Consider the following 25,865-nt stretch of genomic DNA (forward strand, 5'->3'; position numbering starts at 1 on the left):
TATTAAATTTATTTCTAATATTTCAACCTCATTTTTTCCAATCAGTCAGTTACACCAGATTTTTTTGCCATTCTCTGCACCTTTGCTTATTCAGTTAGTTGCCTTAGCCTGAAGGCAAGTTAACCACCTTCCCCATTATGCTCACTGACATCTTACCAAGGTTTTTAAACCCTTTTCAGTACCATAATACTTCAGTATCATTCAAACACTAGGGCCACATGCCAAAGCACTATGCTGGGGGTTGAGATTAAAATAGTTGTAAGACTGCGCCCATCTGTGGTCTTGTCAAGCATAAGGGACAAACGTATAAGGACTTTTACTTAGCCTTTTCTTGGAATTTGGCTTATTCTTCTACCCCTCCCCTACCTGCCCACTGGTCTTGAACTCCTGACCTCAAGTGATCCACCCACCCGGGCCTCCCAAAGTGCTAGGATTACAGGTGTGAGCCACCGCACCTTTACCTCTTTACCTTGTTTTATAGTCATATACATGTCTTCAGATAGGATATCAGCTTGTTGAGGCCAGATACCTGTTTTAGGTATCTTTTATTTCTCTTCCCACATTACTTTTAGTTGGATTTCATCTTCTTCTTTTTATATCTATTATTGTTTAGCCTTTTGTCTTCTCCACATCAAATTATTTAATGTTGGTTTTTTTTCTCTTCACAAATTAAACTGTGACCCTTTTTCCTTTGGCAGGGTTGGAAGAAAGAACGTGTAGTAGCAGAGTTTTGGGATGGGAAAATCGTGTTGGTTCTGCCACATGATCCAAGCTTTGCTATCAAAAAGGTATGGAACATTATCTTTTTATCTCTTGCCTTTCCCCACCCCCAAGAAATCAACCTATGTTGAAGTGCAAACTGCCTTTGCTGACAGATAATTCACTTGGGTACCTGCTTAATGATTACTTTCATAGCAATTTATACAAAACTAAGAATTGTAGGACAAAGGAGTAAAGAAGGCAGATAAGGCTCCACAGCTTATCTTTTATATTCATCTTTCCCTTGTGAAAGATAAACTAAGCTTTCAATGTTGAGAAATTAATGGCCCCCCAGGGTCTATTTCTTATATTGGTGTTGCCTGTGTTTCTGAGGTTGGATGTTTAGCCACCGTGAATAATGAATAAAGCTAAAACAAATCTGTTTTAATGCTTCCTATTACTTATCCCTCCCAGGTGTCTCAATTTCTGCTGAAAGTGATCTTTAAAATAGGTTCTTAAAACCTTGTTTCCACAGTAGCAGCTACATGCATCAATAGTGAAATAATTTTGGAGGTGTATAAATTTTAGAAATAGAAATTAAAGAGGCTAAAGTAACAGTAATCATACATTCTGTGTATATAAATATGTATAGTTTCTATTGTACTTTTTAAAACATTCACCTGTCTTGGTTTTTAAAATCATTAGGTAGAAGATGTCCAAGAACTTGTTGATAATGAATTGGGCTTCCAGCAAGTTGTTCCTAAATGTCCAAACAAAATAAAAACTTTTCTTTTTATATCTGATGAAAAGAGAGTAGTTGGGTGTTTAATTGCAGAACCCATCAAACAGGTATGGTATATTTCTTTTAAATTATTGGCATAATTTGCAGGCAAAATAAAGAAAAGTTGGGAGAAGTCTCAGCATTTAAGATTGCTACCATTAATGACATTCTTCCTACTGAAATATCCTTGATCTAGTGGATAATTGAAGTTATTTATTTCCATTAATATTTGGAATTTTGCTTTATATAAACAGGATAGGTAAGCCAGTCTTTTATGTTCATGTAGTCATTTCCACAGCTGGATTATAAAGTCTAGTGATTTTAAGTAAGCAAATCTATAAACCGAAGTTTTTAAACATGTGGCTTAGTGAAGGTTAATATTTTCGGCAAAATAGTCATTACTTATCCCTTAATTAGAATCGAATTTAGGTACTAATTAACAATGTTCTAGAAGACATATAGTTTCTCCTTGTGTTATTAGAAGTTGGAGAGAAAAGCAGGTTGTTTGTATTTTTGCCAGTATAAGTGATCAGTTTGGCCTTTTCCTTCCCCCTCAGCTTTATTAAGGTATAACTGACAAAAATTGCAAATATTTACAGTGTACATGTGATATTTTGATATAGGTATACATTGTAAAATGACTAAATCAAGCTAGTATAGCTATACCTCACATACTTACCAACTTATTGTGATGAGAACATTAAATCTACTCTCCTTGCAATTTTCTTTTTCTTTCTTTTTTCTTTTTTTTTCTTTTTTTGAGACCAAGTCTCACTCTGTTGCCCAGGCTGGAGTGCAGTGGCATGATCTCACCTCACCACAACCTCCACCTCCTGGGTTCAGGCAATTCTCCTGCCTCAGCCTCCCAAGTAGCTGGGACTACAGCCGCGTGCCACTATGCCTGGCTAATTTTTGTATTTTTAGTAGAGACGGGGTTTCACTATGTTGTCCAGGCTGATCTTGAACTCCTGACCTCCTGATCCGCCTGCCTCAGCCTCCCAAATTGCTGGGATTACAGGCATGAGCCACCGCACCCGGCCTTTAGCAATTTTCAAGTATACATTAGCTGCAGTCATGCCATACAATAGATCTGCAGAACTTACTCATGCTAACTTAAACTTTGTACCCTTTACCAACGTTTCCCCATTTCTCCCATCTCTCACTCCCCCAGCCTCTGGCAACCACCATTCTACTCTGCTTCTATGAAGTCAACTTCTTTAGATTCAGTATGTAAGTGAGATGTTGCACTATTTTTCTTTTTTGCTTGACTGATTTCACTTAGCATGATGTCCTCCAGGTTCATTCATGTTGTTGCAAATGTCAGGATTTCCTTTTTAAAGGCTGAATAGTATTCCACGTGTATATGTACCACATTTTCTTTATTCATTCATCCATTGATGGACACTTAACGTTGATTACATATCTTGGCTATGAATAATGCAGCCATGAACATGAGAGTACAGATTTCTCTTCAACATACTGATTTCAGTTCCTTTGGATATACACTCAGAAGTGGGATTGCTGCATATGGTAGTTGCATTTTTATAGTAATCATTCTAACAGGCGTGAGGTGATCTTGTTTTAATTTGCATTTCCTTGATGAATTAGTAATGTTGAATGAGCATTTTTTCATATGCCTGTTCCTGATTTGTATGTCTTTTGAAAAATATCTATTCTGGTTCTTTGCCCATTTTTAAATCAGAGTATTTGTTTTCTTGCTATTGGGTTATTTATATATTTTGGATATTATCCCCTATTGTATACGCAAATTTTTTTTCCAATCAATCAGTAGGTTGGTTGGTTTGTGTTTATCCACTCTGTACTATGCAGAAACTTTTCAGTTTGATGTTACATTTATTTCTTCTTTTATTGCCCACACTTTTGGGGTCATAGCCAAAAAATTATTGCCCAGACTGATGTCAAGCTTTTGTCTCATTTTTTTCCTTATAGTTTTACAGTTTCAGGTCCCTCATTTTAAGTCTTTCATCCATTTTGAGTTGATTTTTGTATGTGGTTTGAGATAAGGCTCCAATGTTATTCTTCTGTTTGTGGATATTCATTTTTCCCGACACCATTTATTGAAGAGACTGTGTCCTTGCCCCATCGTTTGTTCTTGGCATGTTTGTCAGACACCAGTTGACTCTAAATGCCTGGATTTATTTTATCTGTTTTGTTCCATTGGCTGCTGTGTTTTTTAATGCCAGTAGGAGTGCAGTGCCCCTCAGCTTTACTCTTTGGTCTAGATTGCTTTGGCCGTTTGGAATCTCTTATGGTTCCACAAGATTTTAGGACTGTTTTTTGTATTTTTGTGGAAATGCCATTAGAATTTTGATAGGGATTGCATTGCATTTGTAGATTGCTTTGGGTAGTATGGACATTTTAACAATATTAATTCTTTCAAGCCATGAACACTGGATATCCTTCCATTTATGTAGATATTCTTCATCTTCTTTCATCAGTGTTTTCTGGTCTTCAGTGTATGGATTTTCACCTCCTTGGTTAAATGTATTAATAAGTGGGGTTTTTTATGCTATTATAAGTGGATTGTCTTCTTGATTTCTTTTTAAGATAGATCATAGTTTGTTTTTCCTGTATAGAAACACTACTGACTTTTATATGTTGATTTTGTATCCTGCACCTTTTCTGCATTTGTTTATTCTAATAGTTTTTTTGGTGGAGGCTTTAGGGTTTTCTGTACATAAGTTCATGTCATTTGCAAACAGATGATTTAACTTCTTCCTTTAAATTTGAACGCCTTTCTTTTTTCTTCCTAATTGCTCTGGCGAGGAATTCCAGAACTATGTAGAATAGAAATGATGAGAGTTAGCATCCTTGTCTTGTTCCTGATTAAGAGGAAAAGCTTTCAACTTTTCATTGCTAAGTATGATGTTAGTTGTGGGCTTGTGATATATGGCCTTTAGTATATTGAGGTACATTCCTTCTGTACCTAATTTGTTGAGAGTTCTTATCATGAAAGGATGTTGGATGCCTTTTCTGTATTGAGATGATCATATAGTTTTGTTCTTCATTCTGTTAATATGGTGTAACATATTGATGTGCATGTATTGAGCCATCCTTGCATCCAGGGATAAAGTCCACTGGATCATGGTGTACTATGCTTTTAATGTGCTAGTTTGCATCTGTTTATCAGGGATATTGGCTGGTAACTTTTCTTGTGGTGTCCTTTTCTGGCTTTGGTATCAGATTAATCTGGCCTTGTAAAATGACTTTGGGGGTATTCTTCTTCAGTTTTTTGGAAGAGTTTGAGGATTAGTATTAGTTCTTTAAATATCTGGTAGAATTTAGCAGTGATGTTGTTACAGATGGGCTTTCCTATGATGCGAGTTTTTTCTTTTTTCTTAAACTGATCGAATCTCCTTTTTATTGGTTAGTTTAGATTTTCTGTTTCTTCATGATTCGGTATAGGTAGGTTGTATGCTTCTAGGAATTTATTTCTTATAGGTTACCTAATTTGTCGATATATAATTATTCATAGTCTCTTACGATCCTTTGTACTTCTGTGATAATCAGTTGTAATGTCTCCTCTTTCATTTGTGATTTTGTTTAGTTGAGTCTTCTTTTTTCTTAGTCTAGCTAAAGGTTTGTCAATTATCTTTCAAAAAACCAACTCTTCATTTTGCGAATCTTTTCTATTTTTTGAGTCCCTGTTTCATTTATCTCCACTGATCTTTATTTTCTTCCTTCTACTAACTTTGGGTTTTATTCTTCTTTTTCTAATTATTTGAGGTGTAACGTTAGGTTACTTGAGATCTTTCTTCTTTTTTTATGTAGAACTGCTTTTGCTGCATTCCATAGGTTTTGGTATGTTGTGTTTCCATTTTCATTTGTCTCAAGAAATTTGTCAATTTCCCTTTTAATTTCTTTGATCCATTGGTTGTTCAGGAGCATGTGGTTTAATTTTCACATATTTGTCAGTTTTCTACTTTTCCTCCCGTCATTGATCTCTAATTTTATACTGCTATGAATGTTCTGTGTGCACTTGAAAAGAGTGTGCATTCATTCCACTGCTATTGGATGGAATACTAAATGTGTTTCTGTTAGGTCCATTAGGTCTGAAGTGTAAGTTCAGTGTTTACTGGCTGAACTCAGTGGCTCACACCTGTAATCCCAACACTTTGGGAGGCTGAGGCAGGAGGATAGCTTGACACTAAGAGTTCAAGAACAGCCTGGGCAACATAGTGAGACCCTGTCTTTACAAAAATTAGCCAGGCATGGTAGTGCATGCCTATAGTCACAGGTACCTGGGAGGCTGAGGCAGGAAGATTGCTTGAGCCCAGGAGTTTGAGGCTGCAGTGTGCTATGATCGCACCAGTGCACTCCTCTCAGGGCAATAGTGAGACCCTATCTCTTAAGAAAGAAAAAAAAAGTTCAACATTTCCTTATTGATTTTCTGTCTGGACGATGTATCCATTGTTGAAAGTAGGATCTTGAAGTCCCCTACGATTTTGTATTCCTATTTCTCCTTTCAGAATCCTAAATATTTATATATTTAGGTGCTCCAATGTTAGATGCATATGTATTTACAACTGTTTTATCTTAATGAATTGACCCTTTCATTATATAATTACCTTCTTTGTCTCTTGATGGTTTTTGACTTAAAATCTATTTTGTATGATGTAAGTGTAGGTACTTCCTGTTCTCTTTCGGTTTCCATTTGCATGGAGTATGTTTTTCTGACCCTTCACTTTCAGTCTATGTGAGTCTTTTGTAGGCAGTATTTAGTTGAGTCTTGTGTTTTTATCCATTTAGCCACTCTGTGTGTCTTGATTGGCAAATGTATTCTATTTACACTTAAAGTAATTATTGATAAATAAGGATTTACTATTGCCATTTTGTTTTGTTTTCTGGTTGTTTTATATATATTCCCTTCTTCCTCTCTTGCTGTCTTCCTTGGGATTTGATGATTTTCTGTAGTGGTATGCTTTGATTTCTTTATCTTTTATGTATCTACTATAGGTTTTTGCTTTATGGTCGTGAGGCTTACATAAAATATCCTATAATATAACCTATAATATAAGCCTATTTTAAGCTGATAGCAATTTATATCACCTACAAAAGCTCTGCACTTTTTTTCCCTTCAACATTACTAATTTTACAGTTTACATCTTTTTATGTTGTGTATTTATTTAAGAGGTCTTTTCCTTCTTTGATCTCAAAGAAGTAGACTGTTATGTCCTGATAATAGGCAAGATGTAGCCAACTAACTGTTCTCTTCTACTCTCAGGTCAGAAACAATGTTGTGTTGTTCGTAATTAAAAACTAAATACACACCTGTCAGAAGGGTAACAGTAGGTAAAGAATTGAGACAATACCAAATGCTAGTGAGGATATGGGGAAACCAGATCTCTCACACCTTGTCAGTAGGAATGTAAAATATTACAGCCACTCTGGAAAAAGTTTTGAAGTTTCTTTAAAAACTAAACACAGGCCAGGCGCAGTGGCTCACACCTGTAATCCTAGCACTTTGGGAGGCCAAGGCAGGCGGATCACCTGAGGTCAGGTTCGAGATCAGCCTGACCAACATGGTGAAACCCCCCGCCTCTACTAAAAATACAAAAATTAGCTGGGCGTGGTGGTGCATGCCTGTAATCCCAGCTACTTGGGAGGTTGAGGCAGGAGAATCACTTGAACCCAGGAGGTGGAGGTTGCAGTGAGCGAGATAGTGCCACTGCAATCCAGCCTGGGCCACAGAGTGAGACTCCGTCTCTTTAAAAAAAAAACTAAACATGTATTTACCATATGATCCAGCCATTGTTCTCCTGGGCATTTAAGTAAAACAAAGGAAAACTGATGTACACACAAAAACCTGTACAAGAATGTTAATAGCAGCTTTATTAGTAATAGCCAAAACCTGGTAACAACCAAAGTGTCCTGAAATGCTTTAGGTGAATGATAAGCTATGATACAGCCATATGATGGAATATTACTTAGCTATAAAAAGTAACAAAGAATTGATATACTTAACAACTTGGATGAGTCTCAGGGGCATTATGCTGAGTGGAAAAAAGCCAATCTCAAAAGGTCATATGGTATATGATTTCATTTATATAATATATAACATTCTCATAGCCATGGGGAATAAATTGGTGGTTGTCAGGGACTGGGGATGGGAGAGGGGGTAGTGTGGATGTGACTATAATGAGGAAGAAGATCTTTGTGGTGACTCAATAGTTCTGCATTTTGATTGTGATGGTAGTTAAATGTATATACAGGTGTGATTAAGTGTCATGAAACTATACACACCATTATACCAATGGTAATTTCATGGTTTTGGTATTATACCAGTTATGGAAGATGTAATCATTGGGGAAAACTCAGGGAAGGATACATGCTCCTCTGTAGTGGTTTTTTTCAACTTCTTATGAATCTATTTCAAAATAAAAATGTTTAAGAAACTTGAAATGCCAACCAGATTTCATAGTTAATAGATATAAATCTTCTTTGGTGTTACTGGTTTCTTTAGGTGGTCATATATGCATTTTAGGATGGAGAGAATGAGAGAGGTTTATATACTTTATTAAAAGGAAGAGTCTAATGTTTACAATTGTATAAGAGGAAAGTCTCATAATGCTATGGGACACACTAGAATGTGTGAATGTCTCAACACCACTAGTTTTTTTAAAGCATTGTGTGACTAAAGGGATAAGAATTTAAGAAATAGAAAATATTTTTTAACATACTTGGAGATATAAGTTAAATTTTTGATACTTATTTAAGGAATTTTTTTTAAAGCAGTGTGAACTCATCTGTGGTGTTAGCTATAGATGCTTCTGTATATCATTGCAGGCATTTCGTGTCCTGTCTGAACCAATTGGTCCGGAATCCCCAAGCTCTACGGAATGTCCTAGGGCTTGGCAATGTTCAGATGTACCAGAACCTGCAGTCTGTGGGATAAGTAGAATCTGGGTTTTCAGACTGAAGAGAAGAAAGCGCATTGCAAGACGACTAGTTGATACCCTCAGGTAAGAAATAAAATGGATCTAGATCCAGAACCTTAGATTCATAGCTTTCCCAGAACCTCTCGGCTTCTGAGCTAAAGGGAAGGATATTGGTAAGATACTTCAGTATAAATACTATCAAAGTCACGCTAAGGAAGGTATTGGTACTAGAAAAACCATACTAGATGTACTCAGTCTAGGGTGCAACATTCCAGGTCTGAAACATACTAGCCCACTGCTTTTCAGACTACCTGTGCTAAAGGACTAGTTGAATTTGTCACAGACCAACACTAATAAAATAAAAATGGATTGCTAGAAAAAAATAGAAAAACAAAACAAAAATACAATCTCAAATTGTTATTAGACTTAATAGATGTGAAATTACGCTTCAATAAATATAATCTATACAAAGTAAAGGTTTGAAAAATTACAGAAGCTGTACATGTTCATTGATAGTGACTAGATAATGAAGACTTGCTATAACTCATAAGCATAACTAAAGTGGATTTGTGAGACAATCCATAGAACGAGAGAAAATAGTTGCAAATCATTTGTCTAAGGGTCTAATACCCATAAAATAATTCTTATAACACAATAAAAAGACAACCTAATTTAAAAATGGACAAAGAATTTCAGTAGACATTTCTCCAAAGATGAATTGCAAATGGTTAATTCAACATAAAAAGATGCTCAACATCTTTATCAGGGAAATCACAAAACAAAACCATAGTGAGATCCCACTTTATACCTAGTAGGATGACTGTAATCAAACAGACAAGTGTTGGTGAGGATGTAGAGGAAACTGAAACCCTTGTACATTGCTGGTAGGAATGTAAACTGGTGCAGTTGGTGTGGAATACAATCTGATGGTTTCTCAACGTTAAACTGTTATGTGACCTAGCAGTTTCACTCCTAGGTATATACTCAAGAAAACATGTCCACACAAAACCTTGCACATGAAGGTTCATAGCAGGATTATTTATAAAAGCCAAAAAAGTGTAAATAATCCAATCTGTGATTAATGGATAAATGTGATATATCGATACAATAATAACAATGGGATGTTATTCAGCCATAAAGGAAATTCTGGCACATGCTGCAACATGGAGGAACCTTGAAAACATTATGCTAATTGAAATAAGTCAGTTGCAGAAGATTGCACATTGTATGATTACATTTACATAAAATGTCCATAAGAGGCAGGCAAATCCAGAGGCAGAAAGTAGATGTGTAGTTTCCAGGGACTGAGGAAAGATGAATGGAGAGCAACTAATAATGAGTACGGGGTTTGGGATGATAAAAATGTTCTAGAATTAGATAGTGGTGGTGACTGGACAATATTTGTTAATATACACAAAAACCACTCAGTTGTACACTTTTAAAGGGTGAGTCTTACAGTATATGAGTTATATCTCAACCAAAAAAATGAGTCTCCAGTTTTAATTCCCATGTACACACTTTGAACTGACACTATGTATTGATGTTTAAAGTTTCCAATGTCACAAACAAGCCTGTTTGCTAATTTACCTAATCTAGGTTATATGGATGAGTTTCACAACACTTGCTCTCTCAATTTCTACACATACTTCATCGTGTAGATAATAGGTTACAAACCAGTAAGCACACTTTAACCAAACCAAAGACCACACTTTGGAATAGTGTTATTCAAGCCTCTTGCATTCTATGCCACTTTTAAAAAATAAATGCCAACACCATTATGGGGACCGGATCTTGGGCCATAAATCCTAGTCAATCACATATACTTACAAAGGGGATCAGTAGGAAAAATTGGTATCTTAAAGATTTTTGTTTGATTAGTTATGAAATACTTTTCTATGTTTTATATTAGATATATAAATTTGGTATGAGGAATACCAGTATCTAACCTAGCTCTACCATATTATGTATTTAATTATAGTTAATATATTAGAAGCTTATATCTTCTAATTGAATCAAATTCTAAATTTTTATTCCGAAATAATTTCAAACTTACAAAAGAACAAGAGTAGTAAGAAGCCTTTGTCAAGATCTATTAAGTTCAACATTTACCTCATTTGCTTTACCATTCTATGTTTAGATAACCTTCCTGAATTATTTTGTTACATATATTACGCCCCTTTACCCCTTCATGCCTTGGTGTGTTTTTCTTAAAAACAAGAATATTCTCTTATATAACCATGATACAGTTATCAAATTTGGGAAATTTAATATTGATATAATGCTTTTATTTGACAGTCCATATTTCACTTTTGTCTGTTGTCTCAAATGTCCTTCATGGCATTTTTTTTTTTTTTTTTTTTTTGCCCAGTATCACATTCAGCATTTAGTTTTCACGTCTCTTTAATCTTCATCTTCCCTAATCTGGAACAATTTCTCAGTCTTTTGACATGAAAGAATTTGAAGAGTGCAAGTCAGTTATTTTATAGAATATCCCTCAATTTTGATTAATTCTTTTTTTTTTTCTTTCACAAACAAGCTGTAGGAGATGTTGAATTCTTTTAACCATTTCCTTATTACTTTTAATCCTAAGGTAAGCAAGATCAAGGAGAGTTGTAGTCAAAATGCAGATTAGTTTTTCCCTTCTTAAAGCTCTCAGTGGATGTTTACATTGAAAAAAAATATATAGGCTGGATGGTTGCTCTTGCCTGTAATCCCTGTACTTTGGGAGGCCGAGGCGGGTGGATTACCTAAGGTTGGAAGTTCAAGACAATCCTGGCCAACATGGAGAAACCCTGTCTCTACTAAAAATAAATAAATAAATACCAAATTAGCCGGGTGTGGTGGTGCATGCCTGTAATCCCAGCTACTCGGGAGGCTGAGGCAGGAGAATCGCTTGAACCGGGGAGGCGGAGGTTGTAGTGAGCAGAGATGGTGCTACTGCACTCCAGCCTGGGTGATAAAGTGAGACTCAAAAAAAAAAATATATATATATATATATTAAAAATATATATATATATTAAAAATATATATATAGTTACTGCTTAAGATTGATTTTTTTTTGGTTCTAATTATCTTTGGCTTTTAATTAGCAATATGATCTTTTTTTTCATTTTTATTTTTTGGTTGAGTTGGAGTCTCACTCTGTTACCCAGGCTGGAGTGCAGTGGCGAGATATCGGCTCACTGCAACCTCTGCCTCCTGGGTTTAAGTGATTCTCCTGCCTCAGCTTCCCAAGTAGCTGGGACTACAGGCATGCACCACCATGCCTGGCTAATTTTTGTATTTTTAGTAGAGACAGGCTTTTACCATGTTAGGATAGTCTCGACCTCGTGATCCGTCCACCTTGGCCTCCCAAAGTGCTGGGATTACAGGCGTGTGCCACTGCGCCTGGCCTAGCAATATGATCTTATATTAGTTGCTCTTTACCATGGATATCCTAGAGTTAGGTGGATGGTTCCCTTTGCCTCTCATCAGAATTTTTTCTGGACCTTAGTTTTCTCATCTGTGAAATGATGTCATTAGACTTCTGTCTCTAAAATATAAGGCATTTTTTCACTTACTAAAAATAAGGTTGATTTAAGTCAAGAGTATTTACTTAAATTGTGCTCATGTTAATTAGAATGTTAAGTTGCTTCCATCATTAAATCATCTTTTCTTCTCTTTTAGGAATTGCTTCATGTTTGGCTGTTTTCTCAGCACTGATGAAATAGCATTTTCTGACCCAACACCAGATGGCAAGTTATTTGCAACCAAGTACTGCAACACTCCTAATTTCCTCGTATATAATTTTAATAGTTAAAGCTGATTTCAGTTATAAAGGAGTTACTATCTGGATAAGTTCAAAGAGCTCCTTATTATAAAATACAAACTATTTAATAAATATCAAAATAAAAAATACCGAGACTCACACTCATATACACACACGCACACACACACACACACATCACAGTTTTGTTCCTTATGAGTTGAAAAGTCAGGAATAAATTTGTTGAAAATTATCTGGGGATTCAAAGGAAAAATCTTTGGGTGATTCACTGATTAGCACTCTGAATGTTTAATTATGAAACTTTGTAGCTATAACTGGAAAATTACCTGAATCTTATGTAAGAGTATTAAATACAAAGTGATTTTTCTCTAGAAATGTGACCTGGTCTTTTATAAAGCACACTCTTAGACCAGGATTATCTAATGCCACATCAGAAGCAAACAGGCAAATTTAAACTTGGGCAAGTAATTTCTGTGCCCAATTTGTAAAGGGAATTCCTGAATTTATTTATTTTTTTTAATAGAGGCATGGGTCTCACTGTGTTGCCCAGGCTGGTCTGAAACTTTTGGGCTCAAGCGATCCTCCCAAAACGCTGGGATTACAGTCATGAGCCACCGTGCCCAGCTTAATTCCTGACTTCTCTATACAGAGTCTTCACTTGATAGGCACTTGTCTGTAGTAACTCAGTTTGAATATCTTTAGAAAATGTTTAGAATTTATTTGTAGCAAGATGGTAAGGAATAAGATTATCCCATATGCATTTCTGTAGAGCAGAATTTTATAGCTTAATGTTTAATCTTTTTGAAAATAAATGTTTACCTGTCATCAGATTTAATTAAAATTATACTTAGTAATTGCACTATTACTTAGTTAATTTTTGTTGTATGGAAATATTGGTAGTACTACTTTGGGAACCTGTTACTGACAATTGATGTCATTAACAAAATGCCTAGTTGGATTAGATGTTTCATTTTCTAATTTTTTGCTTGTTTAAAATGCACCTTACTTGTTCTGAGATACCTGGCAAAAGTCTTTACAAAATGTATGGTAATAGAACCAAGGTTAGTAAATATACATAGGCTGGTGGATCAGAGACCATGAAACTGTGTAAATACACTTAAATGTTCACACATTTTTCTAGTGTAATTCTTGGATACTTTAAAAAGCAAAACATTGTTCAAATTGTTTTGATTCTGAAAAATCATTCAACTGCTAACTGGCAATAAGACACTAGGCAAGTCGTTTTCCAGATTGTAATTATATGTAGAAACTATTCATCTGCATTCATTTTATTTGCCTGTAAGTTAACATGTTTCCAAAATTTAAAAGCCTGGGTCCCCAAAAGAATGTGGAAGTATTAAAATGTATGTAATTATGCAAACATTTTAATGCTATTTTCTGCACTTATTTCTTTTAAATATTTTATTTAAAAATTTTAATTAACATTTTGTTTGCTTAATGCTTTTGTAATGAATCAATTAAAATTCTTTATTTTATACAACTAAATCTGATTTTAATTATATTTTATTATGAAAATAGTATATGTTAAATAAAATTCAGATAATACAGAAATAGAGATTGCCAAAAGAAGAGGCTTCCCTTAATCCTGCTTTGAGTTTAGTGCTTATTACTTTAGATTAACTAAATACATATGCAGTTATTTTGCATCTTGCCTCACTTTAGTATGTCTTAGATATGTTGTATTTCAAGAACTATTTCTATTTTAAATATTTAGCATGATTTGCTATTGATACTGTTGTCTTGGTTGGGTGTTTTTTGTTTGTTTGTTTTGTTTTTAATTTAAGTAAAACACATACAAGAAGCAAGTGCACTGAGATGGTCGCAAAGCAACGATACCCTAATGGCAATGAGCACACCTACCACCCAGATCTTGGTTGGTTGGTTGGTTTCTTTTTTTCCCCCGCCCTGGGCTGAAGTGCAGTGGTACAAATACGGCTCACTGCAGCCTCGACCTCCCAGGTTCAAGTGATCTTCCCACCTGAGCTCCCTAAGTAGCTGGGACTACAGGTGTGTGTCACCACGTCTGCTTAATTTTTGTATTCTTTTTTTAGTAGAGACAGAGTGTCACCATGGTGCCCAGCCGGTCCTTAAGCTCCTGAGGCCCTTGAGCTCCTGAGCTCAAGTGATCCTCCCACTTCAGCCTCCCAAAGTGCTGGATTATAGGTGTGAGCCACGGCACCCAGCCAGATCTTGATTACTAATACCTTCTTCCACAAAAGGACCTGGGGCTCTTTGGAGAAATGGCTCATTCTAGGGATAGGGCAATGAATGTACAAGATGAGCCTAGATCACCTTGTACATCCCCCCTTATCTGCAATTTCGCTTCCCACAGTTTGTTACCAAAAATATTGCATGGAAATTTCTAGAAGTAAGGAATTCATAAGTTTTAAATTGCCCACCATTCAGAGTAGCCACAGTGGGTGATAAATGCTCAGTTAAGATGGAAAAGGCATTAAATTTGTGGGCAGAAGACATGCACAGAAACATATTCCTATTGAGGGCAATCAGGTTCAGTACTGTCCATGGTTTCAGGCATTCTACTGGAGGTCTTTGTCATAAATTGTGCCAATATATGTGTATGTATATTTCTGCCTGTGTATTCTTAGTAATCTTATATAGGTTCTATTTATGCTAATACCAGACTGTGTTAATTATAATATTAATGTTTGCTATAGTATTAGTACATGGTCCCACTTTTTTTCTTCAGTCTATTATTGGACTTTGCATTTCCATATACATTTTAGAATCAATTTATTCCACAAAAAGCTACCAACAACAAAAAAGCCTGTTGGAATTTTATTGGAATTGTGTCAGATCTATAGATCAATTTGGGAGGACTGATTTTTAGACTTGCTCAAGTATTGGATACTTTCTTTTTTTTTTTTAGACGGAGTTTTGCTCTTGTTGCCCAGGCTGGAGTGCATTGGCACTATCTTGGCTCACTGCAACCTCCACCTCCCGGGTTCAAGCGATTGTCTGCCTCAGCCTCGAGTAGCTGGGATTGCAGGTGCATGCCACCGCGCCCAGCTAATTTTGTATTTTTAGTAGAGATGGGGTTTCACCATGTTGGCCAGGCTGGTCTTGAACTCTTGACCTCCAATAATCCACCTGCTTCAGCCTCCCAAAGTCCTGGGATTATAGGCATGAGCCAGTGTGCCCAGCTGTTACTTTTTTTTAAGCCATTGGGAAACGTGTTTTAAGTTACATCTTGTTTGCTGATATATAAACTACAAGTTTTCTGTTTTGACTTTGTATTCACAATCTTTCTAAACTTATTTAATTCTAATTTATCTATTTCTATCTACATAATATCTGTCAATGAGTTTTATTTCTTTTAGAATCTTACAGCTTTTATTTTTTGTTCTTACAATATTGCATTTCTAAGATTGCCAGTCTAGTACAGTGTTGAATAAAAGCAATGGTAGGGGGCATATTTGTTTCATTGCTGATAATAGGTAAAGTTTTCAACATTTTACTATTAAATATAAGGTTTATAGTTTCTTTGTAGATAAATTTCTAATATTAAGGAAGTTCCTCTGTCTATTCCTAGGTTTCTAGGAAGCTCTCAAACATCTTGAACAGATACTCAGATTTTATAAAAAGTCTTTCTTCTATCTTTGGAGACGATTTTGATTTTTCTTTATTGTTAATATGGCAGTTACATTGTTCTTTGAATGTTAAAGCAATCTAGCCTCCCTGAACTAAATAAACCAAACCCAATTTGGTCTTGATGTTTTTCTTTTTAATGTTATTGGCTTCAGTGAACTAGTTTTCTTTTGGACTTTTCATGTGTTCTTGAATAAGATTGGGTATCTGTAGGATCTGTAGTAAAGGTTTTTTCACTCATGACATGTCTTTTTTCTCCACAGATGAGTTTTGCCTAGGGGTTTATCAATTTTGTTAGTATTTTTGAAGATTGGCATTGTTAATCCTATCATAGGTTTGTTTTCTATTTCCTGTAAGTTTTTTTTCCCCCCATTGGAAGGGAGGTACTATGGTCTGAATGTGTTCTACCAAAAATCGTATGTTGAAACCCTGTTCCCCAAGATGATGTAATACCATCGTTAAGTAGTGTCTTAGGAAGGTGAATGGGTCATGATGGTGGAAGGAACCCTTAGGGATTAATGCCCTTATAAAAATAGAGGGTCGGGGAGCTCCCTTGCTCTGTCCACCATGTAAAGACACAGCCAGAAGGTGCCTTCTATGAGGATGCCCTCACCAGATACCATCTTGATCTTGGACTTCCTAGTCTCCAGAACTATGAGAAATTTCTGTGGTTTGAGGCACGTCGTTTATGGTATTTTTGTTATAGTAGTCTAAGACGGGAGGCTTGTTTTGTTTTTCCCAAATTCTTAGCTGATATATATAGCATCTTTTTATATATAGTTTTTATATGTAGCATTTGTCTAGTTTAAAATCCTTTCTAATTTTTATTCTAATCAACAGATTGTAGAAGATTAAATAGGTACCAGGAGACATGAAAGAATCATCTTCAACATTTCTCAAGCAGCTGCTGATTATCTCCTTTTATGGAGGCATAACAAGCTCCTGGAGGCTTCTACAGATTCTAAAGGGAAAGATTTTCTGGGAGGTGAGAAAGCCACTTGAGAGAAGGCTATTTTGATTTACTAATTAATTCAGTGTAAAGGTAGTCCTGGGCACGGTGGCTCACGCCTATAATCCCAGCAGTTTGAGAGGCCTAGACAGAGGTTGCTCAGGAGTTCCAGAGCAGCCTGAGCAACTTGGTAAAACCCTGTCTCTACAAAAAATACAAAAAAAAATTAGGCAGGTGTGGTGGCACACACCTGTGGTCCCAGCTACTCGGAGTGGGAGGCAGAGGTGCAAGGATCACTTGAGCCTGGGAGGTTGAGACTGCAGTGAGCCATGATTGCCCCACTGTACTCCAGCCTGAGTGACAGAGCAAGACCCTGTCTCAAAAAAAAAAAAAAACAAAAAAAGCCCTCAGCCAAGTCACATGTTGCTCTTTTGAGAATGAGGCAAATGTCCAAAAAGATAACATCTGAGACTTAGAGCAAGTTCTAGAACAAGAATAAAAAAAATTTTCTTCCAGTTGGTAGCAGATTGTCTGCAATCTTGTGTTGAGGATTTCTAGGACCTCACCAGACTCAAGGGGCAGTGCATGCTGGGATTATTTTGTAATGTCTACCATAGACAAGGGCTGTGAATTTGCTGGTCTTGTCCTTGGTATTAGTTTATTCCTATTAGATATCGCAACTGTAGGAAGTGGAAATAAATTTCTCAATGAAAAGCAATGGCTTATGTATTAAAGAGCCAATTCAAGAAAGATCCAGTTCCTGCTTTAAGTCTTAAAGCAGGAACTGCTATTCCTGCTAGGAAAAGAATGCCCTGGAGAAGCTGCTCTGTTGGCTTGGCAAAGAAGAGTGACACATGTCAGAGTGAGGATAAGAGACCCTATTGAGTATCAGGATGCAAAATTATACATACGTTTTTCTACAAATTAAGACAACTTCCAATTTACTTGTCACATTATTTTGATGGAATATATGCAAGTTAATGTTGTGTCCTATTGCTTGGTACAATCTTATACCAAAAGGCCTTCAGTGATTTCTAGGCATTTTTAAAGTTCAGAGTGCAGTTGTTCCTAATGTTTCTAAGAACGCCCTGTGTCGGTAATTTTTAAAATTCTGTCTACACCCAAATCTAGGTATATCACCTACACTGGCAATTCAGTAATTTGGAAAATTCCCAGGGGACTGTGGCTCACAGAAACTACTGATCCAAAACACTTTACAGATTAGCAAAATAAGGCCAAGAGAGGGAAAGAAACCTCACATTTACTCAACAAGTTTAATGACAACACTCAAATCAATGAAGTATAAAATAATGCTGAGACACCTTCTGGTACCCAAAGTGTCCTTTATTCTTTATCATCCTATTTGAGTTTTATTATTTTTACACAGCTGGGAAATGCTTAAGGTACAAATTAATAAATTTTAAACTCAGTATGGAAAATACATTTAATAAATTAAAGCAAAAACCAAAGATCTGAGGAGATCCAAGAGATCAAGACAAGCTATAACCAGAGTCTGAAGTATCCAAGGAGCTACTCTTTGAGGCATATTCCCCTCAGCTTCCAGTTATCATTTGATAAACACATCAGCAAAAGGTTCAGTGTTTTAAACAAATGTAGACTTTATTTTGTACTGTACAAAGTGCTAATGTCAGTAGATCCATTAAAATAGAGAATATTTAAGATCATTAATAAAAGTAATGGTCATTCAATTTAATGTTACAGTTTACAGCGTTTTACTGCTAGTGTTTTAAGTCAGCATGAGCAGTATCAAAGTACTTATGTAGCTAGTTTCTAAAACTTTACAGAAAACCCAGTACAATTCCAAGTGCTTATAGCCAATATAAGCATATTTCATATTAGAAATAGTTATCCATACGTTAACAAGAAACTATGGTCCTCAAATATGCCAATCTTAGAGTCTAATAACTACTGATAGTAACTATATAAATATTTTGGAATAAACAGTTATTTACGCAAGCCACACTTCAGCTGAGATGATCACTAGACATCTGTTTCCAGAGCTTCAACAATGTGTGCAGCAGAAGGACGATCTTTAGGGTCTTCATTAGTGCATACAGAGAAGAGTTCAATTACTTTCTGGTATGATTCATCCAGTTCTTCCATATTAATAGGTGGCCTAGTTCCCAAGGCTGCATAGTATGCTTCATCATCAAAATCACTTTCATCAAAAGTTTTATCTTGAAGGAGTTAGAGATTGAAACAATAAACAAAATCACTTTATGTCATGGAAAAGTTTAATAGCTCACCCTTCTCCTGAAACAAGAATTTATGGTCCAGTATGCTTTCCATTCTGCCACAGACAGAATGGAAATGTCTTCAATTGTCCTGCCATCAAGTAGATTTGCTTTAATCTTGGATTTATAGGTTATCGACCCCTACTTTTACCCTTCTTGTGATAGTTTTCCAATCATTTTCTCAGGAAAGGGGAGTTTTTAAGATAATTTTTTGCTTCTCTGGATAGCCTCAATTTTTCTCCCTATTCTCAATCTATGTCTCATTTGTGTGAGATTAAACCTTGGTGGTACCAAATCAGTCATCAGTACTAATACATATCTTAGAAAGATAAAATTATATAATCTTTAGTGTGAAATGAAGAGATTGGGATTTATGTTAGAAATTGTATTCATACCTTCATCATCATCATCATTTGAAAGATTAATGTGTGGAATCGATAAAGTCATCATTTCCCACAAAGTAAGGCCAAAGGCAAATATGTCTGCCTTGTCAGTAATAACACCATTCTCCACCACAGCTTCTTTGGGTTTCCATGGCTCTGTGCCAATGTAACAAGCCTCAGGGTCAGTCACTGAAACAAGCAAGATGGTTATGAAGGCAGGAGCTACAAATCACGAAAAGGCAAGCAACCCAAAGGGAAACGGGCAAACGATTTGAACAAGTAGTTCACAGGTTAATCAGTGTAGCCAGAAAATGTAAAAATACACTCAACCTCAATAAGGATTACTTTCTACCTTTCAGGTTGGTAAATATTCAAGAAGCTGGTCAGTTGGCAGGTATGTAGAGAAACAGCAATTCTCTTACAAATTAGTAGGAATATAGAATGTGGATGTTGAGATTACAGACTCTGGAGCCAGACTGCCTTCCTTGGGTTGGTTCAAAGACATATGCAAGCTGTGTGACCTTGAGCAGATCACTTCTAGACCTGAATTTCTTCATTTTGTGAACAATATTAGGCTGAGAGAAGTACCATTTCTATGCTTCCATGATTGCTATGTCAAGGAAAAGGGAAAGGGACCAATCACACATAGGCTCTTTTTTAAAGCTCAAGAAAGAAATAGGTCCACTCACATTTCCATTTAAACTTGAGTCAACTTGTCAATTTCAATGAAAAAGCCAGCTAAAATTCTCATTAGGATTGGACTAAATCTCTGGATCAATTTGGTAAGCATTAACATCTTAATAGTATTGAGTCTTCCAAACCACAGTCATATATTTCTCCACTTAGTTATATCTTACTGAATTTTCTCAGTGATGATTTATAGTATTCATTACAGAGGATTTAGACTTTTTTGGTTAGATTTATTCCGAAATATTTTGGGTTTTGGTACTTGTAAATAGATTTTAAACAATTCCATTTTCAATTATATGCTGCTAATACACAGAAATGTAATCACTAACTTCACTATAGCTGTTTTATAGATTCCTTGGGATTTTCTACCTAAACAACATATCAACTGCAAATGGGGACAGTTTCGTCTCCTTTCCAATTTTGCCTTCTCCATTTTCTTGCCTTATTTTAGTGGCTAGGGCTATAGGACTGCTAAATAAAACTGGCAAGAGCAGGCATCCTGGCCTTGTTCCCTACTTCAGTATGATACCTGCAGGTTTTTCTTGTAGACAGCCTTTCTCAAGCTAAGATCCCTTCTATTTCTAGTTAGCTGAGAGGTTAACTAGATTTTAAACTAACTTTTAAATCAAGAATGGATGTTGGATTTTGTCAAACACTTTTTCTGTATTTATTGAGATATGTAGTTTTCAAATTTGATTAAAGACTTAAATGTTGGACCTAAAACCACAAAAACCCTAAAAGAAAACCTAGGCAATACCATTCAGGACATAGGCATGGGCAAGGACTTCATGATTAAAACACCAAAAGCAATGGCAGCAAAAGCCAAAACAGACAAATGGGATCAATTAAAGAGCCTCTGCACAGCAAAAGAAAGTACCATCAAAGTGAACAGGCAACCTACAGAATGGGAGAACATTTTTGCAATCGACCTATCTGACAAAGGGCTAATATCCAGAATCTACAAAGAACTCAAACAAATTTACAAGAAAAAAAAACCCATCAAAAAGCAGGCAAAGGATATGAACAGGCAACTTCTCAAAAGAAGACATTTATGCAGCCAACAGACATGAAAAATTGCTCATCATCACTGGTCATCAAAGAAATGCAAATCAAAACCACAATGAGATACCATCTCATGCCAGTTAGAATGGCAATCATTAAAAAGTCAGGAAACAACAGATGCTGGAGAGGATGTGGAGAAATAGGAATGCTTTTACATTGTTGGTGGGACTGTAAACTAGTTCAACCATTGTGGAAGACAGTGTGGCAATCCCTCAAGGATCTAGAACTAGAAATAGCATTTGACCCAGCAATCCCATTACTGGGTATACACCCAAAGGATTAGAAATCATGCTACTATAAAGACACATGTACACGTTTATGTTTATTGTGGCACTATTCACAATAGCAAAGACTTGGAACCAACCCAAATGTCCATCAATGACTGGATTAAGAAAATGTGGCACATATACACCATGGAATACTATGCAGCCATAAAAAAGGATGACTTCATATCCTTTGCAGGGACATGGATGCAGCTGGAAACCATCATTCTCAGCAAACTATCACAAGGACAGAAAACCAAACACCACATGTCCTGACTCATAGGTGGGAACTGAACAATGAGAACACTTGGACACAGGGTGGGGAACATCACACCCTGGGGCCTATCATGGGGTAGGGAGGAGGGATAGCATTAGGAGAAATACCTAATGTAAATGACTAGTTAATGGGTGCAGCAAACCAACATGGCACATGTATACCTATGTAACAAACCTGCACATTGTGCACATGTACCCTAGAACTTAAACAATTTCGTTAATATGGTGAATTTTATTGACTCCTCCCCCCAGCTCTGAGGTATAATTAACAAAAATTATATATGTTTAAGGTATACAACTTGATGTCTGATATACGTAAACACTGTGACCTCATAGCCACAGTCAAGCTAATTAACATATCTATCACCTCATATAGTTACCATTTTTTTGTGTGAGAATACTCAAGATCTACTCTCAGCAAATCTCAAGTGTACAGTATTGTTAACAAAGGGCACGAAGCTTCCATTATGCAGGATGAGTAAGTTCTGGTGACCTAACGTACAGCATAGTGAGGACATTGATTCTTGAATGTTACAACTTTTCCTTCCTGGAATAAGTCCTAGTTGGTCAAGATGTAGTGTTCTCATGTAGTATTAGACTGAATTGGCTAATATTTTGTTAAGGATTTTGATATCTGTGTTTGTGAAGGATATTGGACTATGATTTTTTTTTCTTAATATCAGTTTATTTTTCTGGGTACATAGCAGGTGTACATGTTTATGTGTTAATGTGATATTTTGATGCAGGCATGCAGTATATAATAATCACATCAGGACCGATAGGATGTCCTACAATCTGTCAGGTTTTCATATTAGAGTTATGCTGACCGCAAAAACAGACTGGGCAGAGGTCCTTATTCCTCTATTTTCTGAAAAAGTTTGTGTAAAATCCGTATCATTTCTTCCTTGGATATTTGGTAGAAATCAACAGTAAAACATCTGGGTCTTGAGTTTTCTTTGTGGGAATGTTTCTTAGTAGACGTAGGGCTATGTGGATTTCCTATTTCTTCCTGTATTAATTTTGGTAAATTGTATTTTTCAAAGAAATTGTCCTCTTCATCTAAGTTGTCAAATTCATTGCCATAAAGCCGTTTATAATAGCCTAATTATTCTTTAAATGTGTGTAGAATTTAGAATAACCCTTTTCTCATTCCTGTTATTGGTGACTTGTGTTCTCTTTTTTCTTGATCAGTCTAGATAAAGCTTTATACATTTCATTATCTTTTCAAATAACCAGCTTTTGGCTTTGTTAATATTTTATAGTATTTGTTTTTTATTTCATTGATTTCTGCTCATAGCTTTATTCCCTTCCTTTGGATTTGCTCTGCTTTTCTTTTTCTAGATTAAATCAATGAACATAGGTCATTGATTTAGAACTTTCCTTTTTTCCAATATAATTTACAACTATAGATTTCCCTCTGAGCCCTGCTTTAGCTATTGCTTGCACATTTTGATATGCTGTATTTTCCTTAATTATTCAAAACATTTTCCAATTTCCCTTGTCATTTTATTTGACCCATAGGTTATTTAAATTTGTTTTACTGAATTTCCAAATACTTGGGGTTTCCTTAGATATCTTGTTAGTGATTTCTAACTTAATTCCATTGTGGCCAACAAATATACTCTATGATTCCTCCCATAGTGTTATACAAACCTTTACTTCTGCTATAACTAGGATAAACTCAAACTCTTACAGACAGAATATTCACTAGGCAGTGTTAGAGTGTATTATACTAAAAAATGAAAATTTTCAGTATTTGATTACTATAATCTGCATTTCCTCACAAATAAGGTTAGAGTGAAAACAATATAATTCATTTTGAAACAATAGAAAGAAGACACAGTGGGGCTGTTTACTGAAAGAAATTTCTCCAGAACTGAAGGAAAGTTCTGCCCTGAGAGTCTCAAGAACTTTACAAGGAAAAGAGGACGAAACTAACATTTAAAGAACAAAAGGGAGGGGTAAAAGAAGGAAAAGTGAGAATCCATAAGCCAGGAAATTGAAGATTCCAGTTAGCAAGCACTCATTTATTCCGTTAACATTTTGGGAGGTATGTCTGATAAATGAGCAGGCTCTGTTAAGTGAGAACAAAAATACCAGACTAGGAGGGTACCCAGTACCAGCAGGCAAGAAGGAAAGATGAGTGGTGTCTCTATGGTAGCCTTTGTACTTAGTTCTGCTTTGGGCATTACAGTTTAGAAGGCAGCCATGGACATTATAAGCTCCTTAAAGGTTTTCCCCTATACTGTACCTTATATATTAGAGGTACTTCATGGAATTCATGACAAGAGAAAAGCCTATAGACATGGCCCACATGGGCAGTGACTCTGTGGCAATAAGGAAAGATACTTACACCGTTCAGTATATACACGTATATGTGTGTGTACACATACATTCTAAGTAGGTCAGATTCCTACAAGGATCCATCAGGTTAAAAGGAGTTTTCTAGAACTCTGGGTCTAAAATAACGGCTCCAATTTGAGACTTGAACCACAAGTGCATTTCCTGTATGTATGTTTACAGTTCTCCAAGTCTGTAAACATAATAGCATGTGACATAGTGAATTTAACATAGTATTTAAACATAATGGATTGGGCCCCCCGCCACCTATGTTAGTGATTGGGTTTGCTCCCTGTGAAGATGGATTGTTCTGACAACAAAAGTTTGATGAGATCATAAACTAATGGTTCGGTCATTTCTTTTGGTTGATACAGAAACAGTTTATACTTTATTTCCCTTTACTACATTCAAAGAGTTTAAGCAGACATGCTTTAGTTACTATCCCAAACTGAAAAATGATGAAACTGGAGCTCCTACTTATCCTTCAATTCTCAGCTTATTAAACATCATTTAGCGAGGCCTTTCTCAACATCTAGACTAGGTTAAGGGCCACTGCTGTGTTTATAATTCCTTGTATCATAACTGTCATCTTGTCTCATTATTATTCAAGAGCTGCTTTCCATCCTAGATTAGGAGCTGCAACAGGGTAAGACTGTGTCTGTCTCATGTACTCTATATTCATGGTGCCTGACATGTACATAGTATTAATATTTGCAAATTTATCTTGAGATAAACACTTAAGATTTTGGCTTTTCATCGAATACTATATATATATGTGTGTGTGTATATATACGTATATATACACGTATATATACGTATATATATACGTACGTATATATACGTATATATATATATTATTTATTTATTTTAATTTTTTTTTTTTTTTGAGATGGAATCTCGCTGTCGCCCAGACTGGAGTACAGTGGCTTGATCTCAGCTCACTGCAAGCTCTGCCTCCTGGGTTCACGCCATTCCTCTGCCTCAGCCTCCTGAGTAGCTGGGACTACAGGTGCCCGCCACCACACCTGGTTAATTTTTTGTATTTTTAGTAGAGACGGGGTTTCACTGTGTTAGCCAGGATGGTCTCGATCTCCTGACCTCATGATTTGCCCGCCTCGGCCTCCCAAAGTGCTGGGATTACAGGTGTCAGCCACTGCGCCCAGCCAGAATACTATATTTTAGTTGTGAAATGTTAATATATTACCTGTTTAAAAAAAATTTTAAGATTTGGGTTTTTTTTTTCAAACTTTTGTTCATATATGTAAATACATATAAGTGCTATTTTATACTCTGTTTATCTCACTGGATATATTTATGCCTATAAATATAAACCTGTATAATTTATGGATATATGGTATTCTATTGTGTGGTAGTATAAATTAAACCACCTCTTATTGGTGGACATTCTCACACATTGTTGCATAGTCTGTTCTGCTACAATGTGTATTTTTGAAACAGTAAAAAGATTGATATTTTTCCCAGTACATAAATGTTATTTTTGAAGTGATCAGAGGCAAATCTCCCAAACAGAAAGCCTTTGCCTACAGAAATGCCTTCCCTGAGCATATGCCTGGTGTAGTAGCTTTAAGAATTGCTATTGCTAACTACAAAAGCTGTGAGTGAGTCCAGGTAAAGGAGCTGCCAACACATTTCCCACATGCTTAAAAATATATATATATTTTTAGTGAGAAAGCCAGATCAAATTTTTCATCTTGATGAAAAGTATCTATTGAAAATACTCTCATATGTAACCTTCAGCACAAACCCAGGGTTTATGGCTACAAAGGAACATTTTATCATCATAGAAAGTTTCACTGAACAGCACTGCTCTAGAAAGTCTTGCTCCGGCTCAAAAATGACACAAGTCATTTCTTC

General features: G+C 35.9%; 2 protein-coding genes across 4 annotated transcripts in view; one reads left to right on the top strand and one right to left on the bottom strand.

Annotated features, from left to right (window-relative positions):
* ESCO2 (establishment of sister chromatid cohesion N-acetyltransferase 2) overlaps positions 1 to 24,431 on the top strand; it is a 43,020-nt gene extending 18,589 nt beyond the window's left edge. The window contains exons 8-13 of one of the 3 annotated variants that reach the window (XR_008626365.2): positions 699 to 788; positions 1,405 to 1,548; positions 8,288 to 8,463; positions 12,046 to 12,113; positions 16,613 to 16,757; positions 19,719 to 24,431. Coding sequence is in view for 2 of the 3 variants with exons in the window: in XM_003830793.5 (XP_003830841.3) it covers positions 699 to 788; positions 1,405 to 1,548; positions 8,288 to 8,463; positions 12,046 to 12,178 (543 nt within the window). In the remaining variant the exon portion in view is untranslated. Of the gene's footprint in view, positions 1 to 698; positions 789 to 1,404; positions 1,549 to 8,287; positions 8,464 to 12,045; positions 15,898 to 16,612; positions 17,210 to 19,718 lie in introns of those variants that run through there. The other 2 variants (XM_055116391.2, XM_003830793.5) reach the window with 2 other exon arrangements.
* PBK (PDZ binding kinase) overlaps positions 18,045 to 25,865 on the bottom strand; it is a 28,288-nt gene continuing 20,467 nt past the window's right edge. The window contains exons 7-8 of the mRNA XM_008956231.4: positions 19,372 to 19,548; positions 18,045 to 18,919 (exon numbers count right to left, since the gene is read on the bottom strand). Of these exons, the coding sequence (XP_008954479.4) occupies positions 18,723 to 18,919; positions 19,372 to 19,548 (374 nt within the window). The 3' untranslated portion in view covers positions 18,045 to 18,722. The remainder of the gene's footprint in view (positions 18,920 to 19,371; positions 19,549 to 25,865) is intronic.

This window comes from Pan paniscus, chromosome 7 (assembly GCF_029289425.2).
Source record: "Pan paniscus chromosome 7, NHGRI_mPanPan1-v2.0_pri, whole genome shotgun sequence".
NCBI lineage: Eukaryota > Metazoa > Chordata > Mammalia > Primates > Hominidae > Pan > Pan paniscus.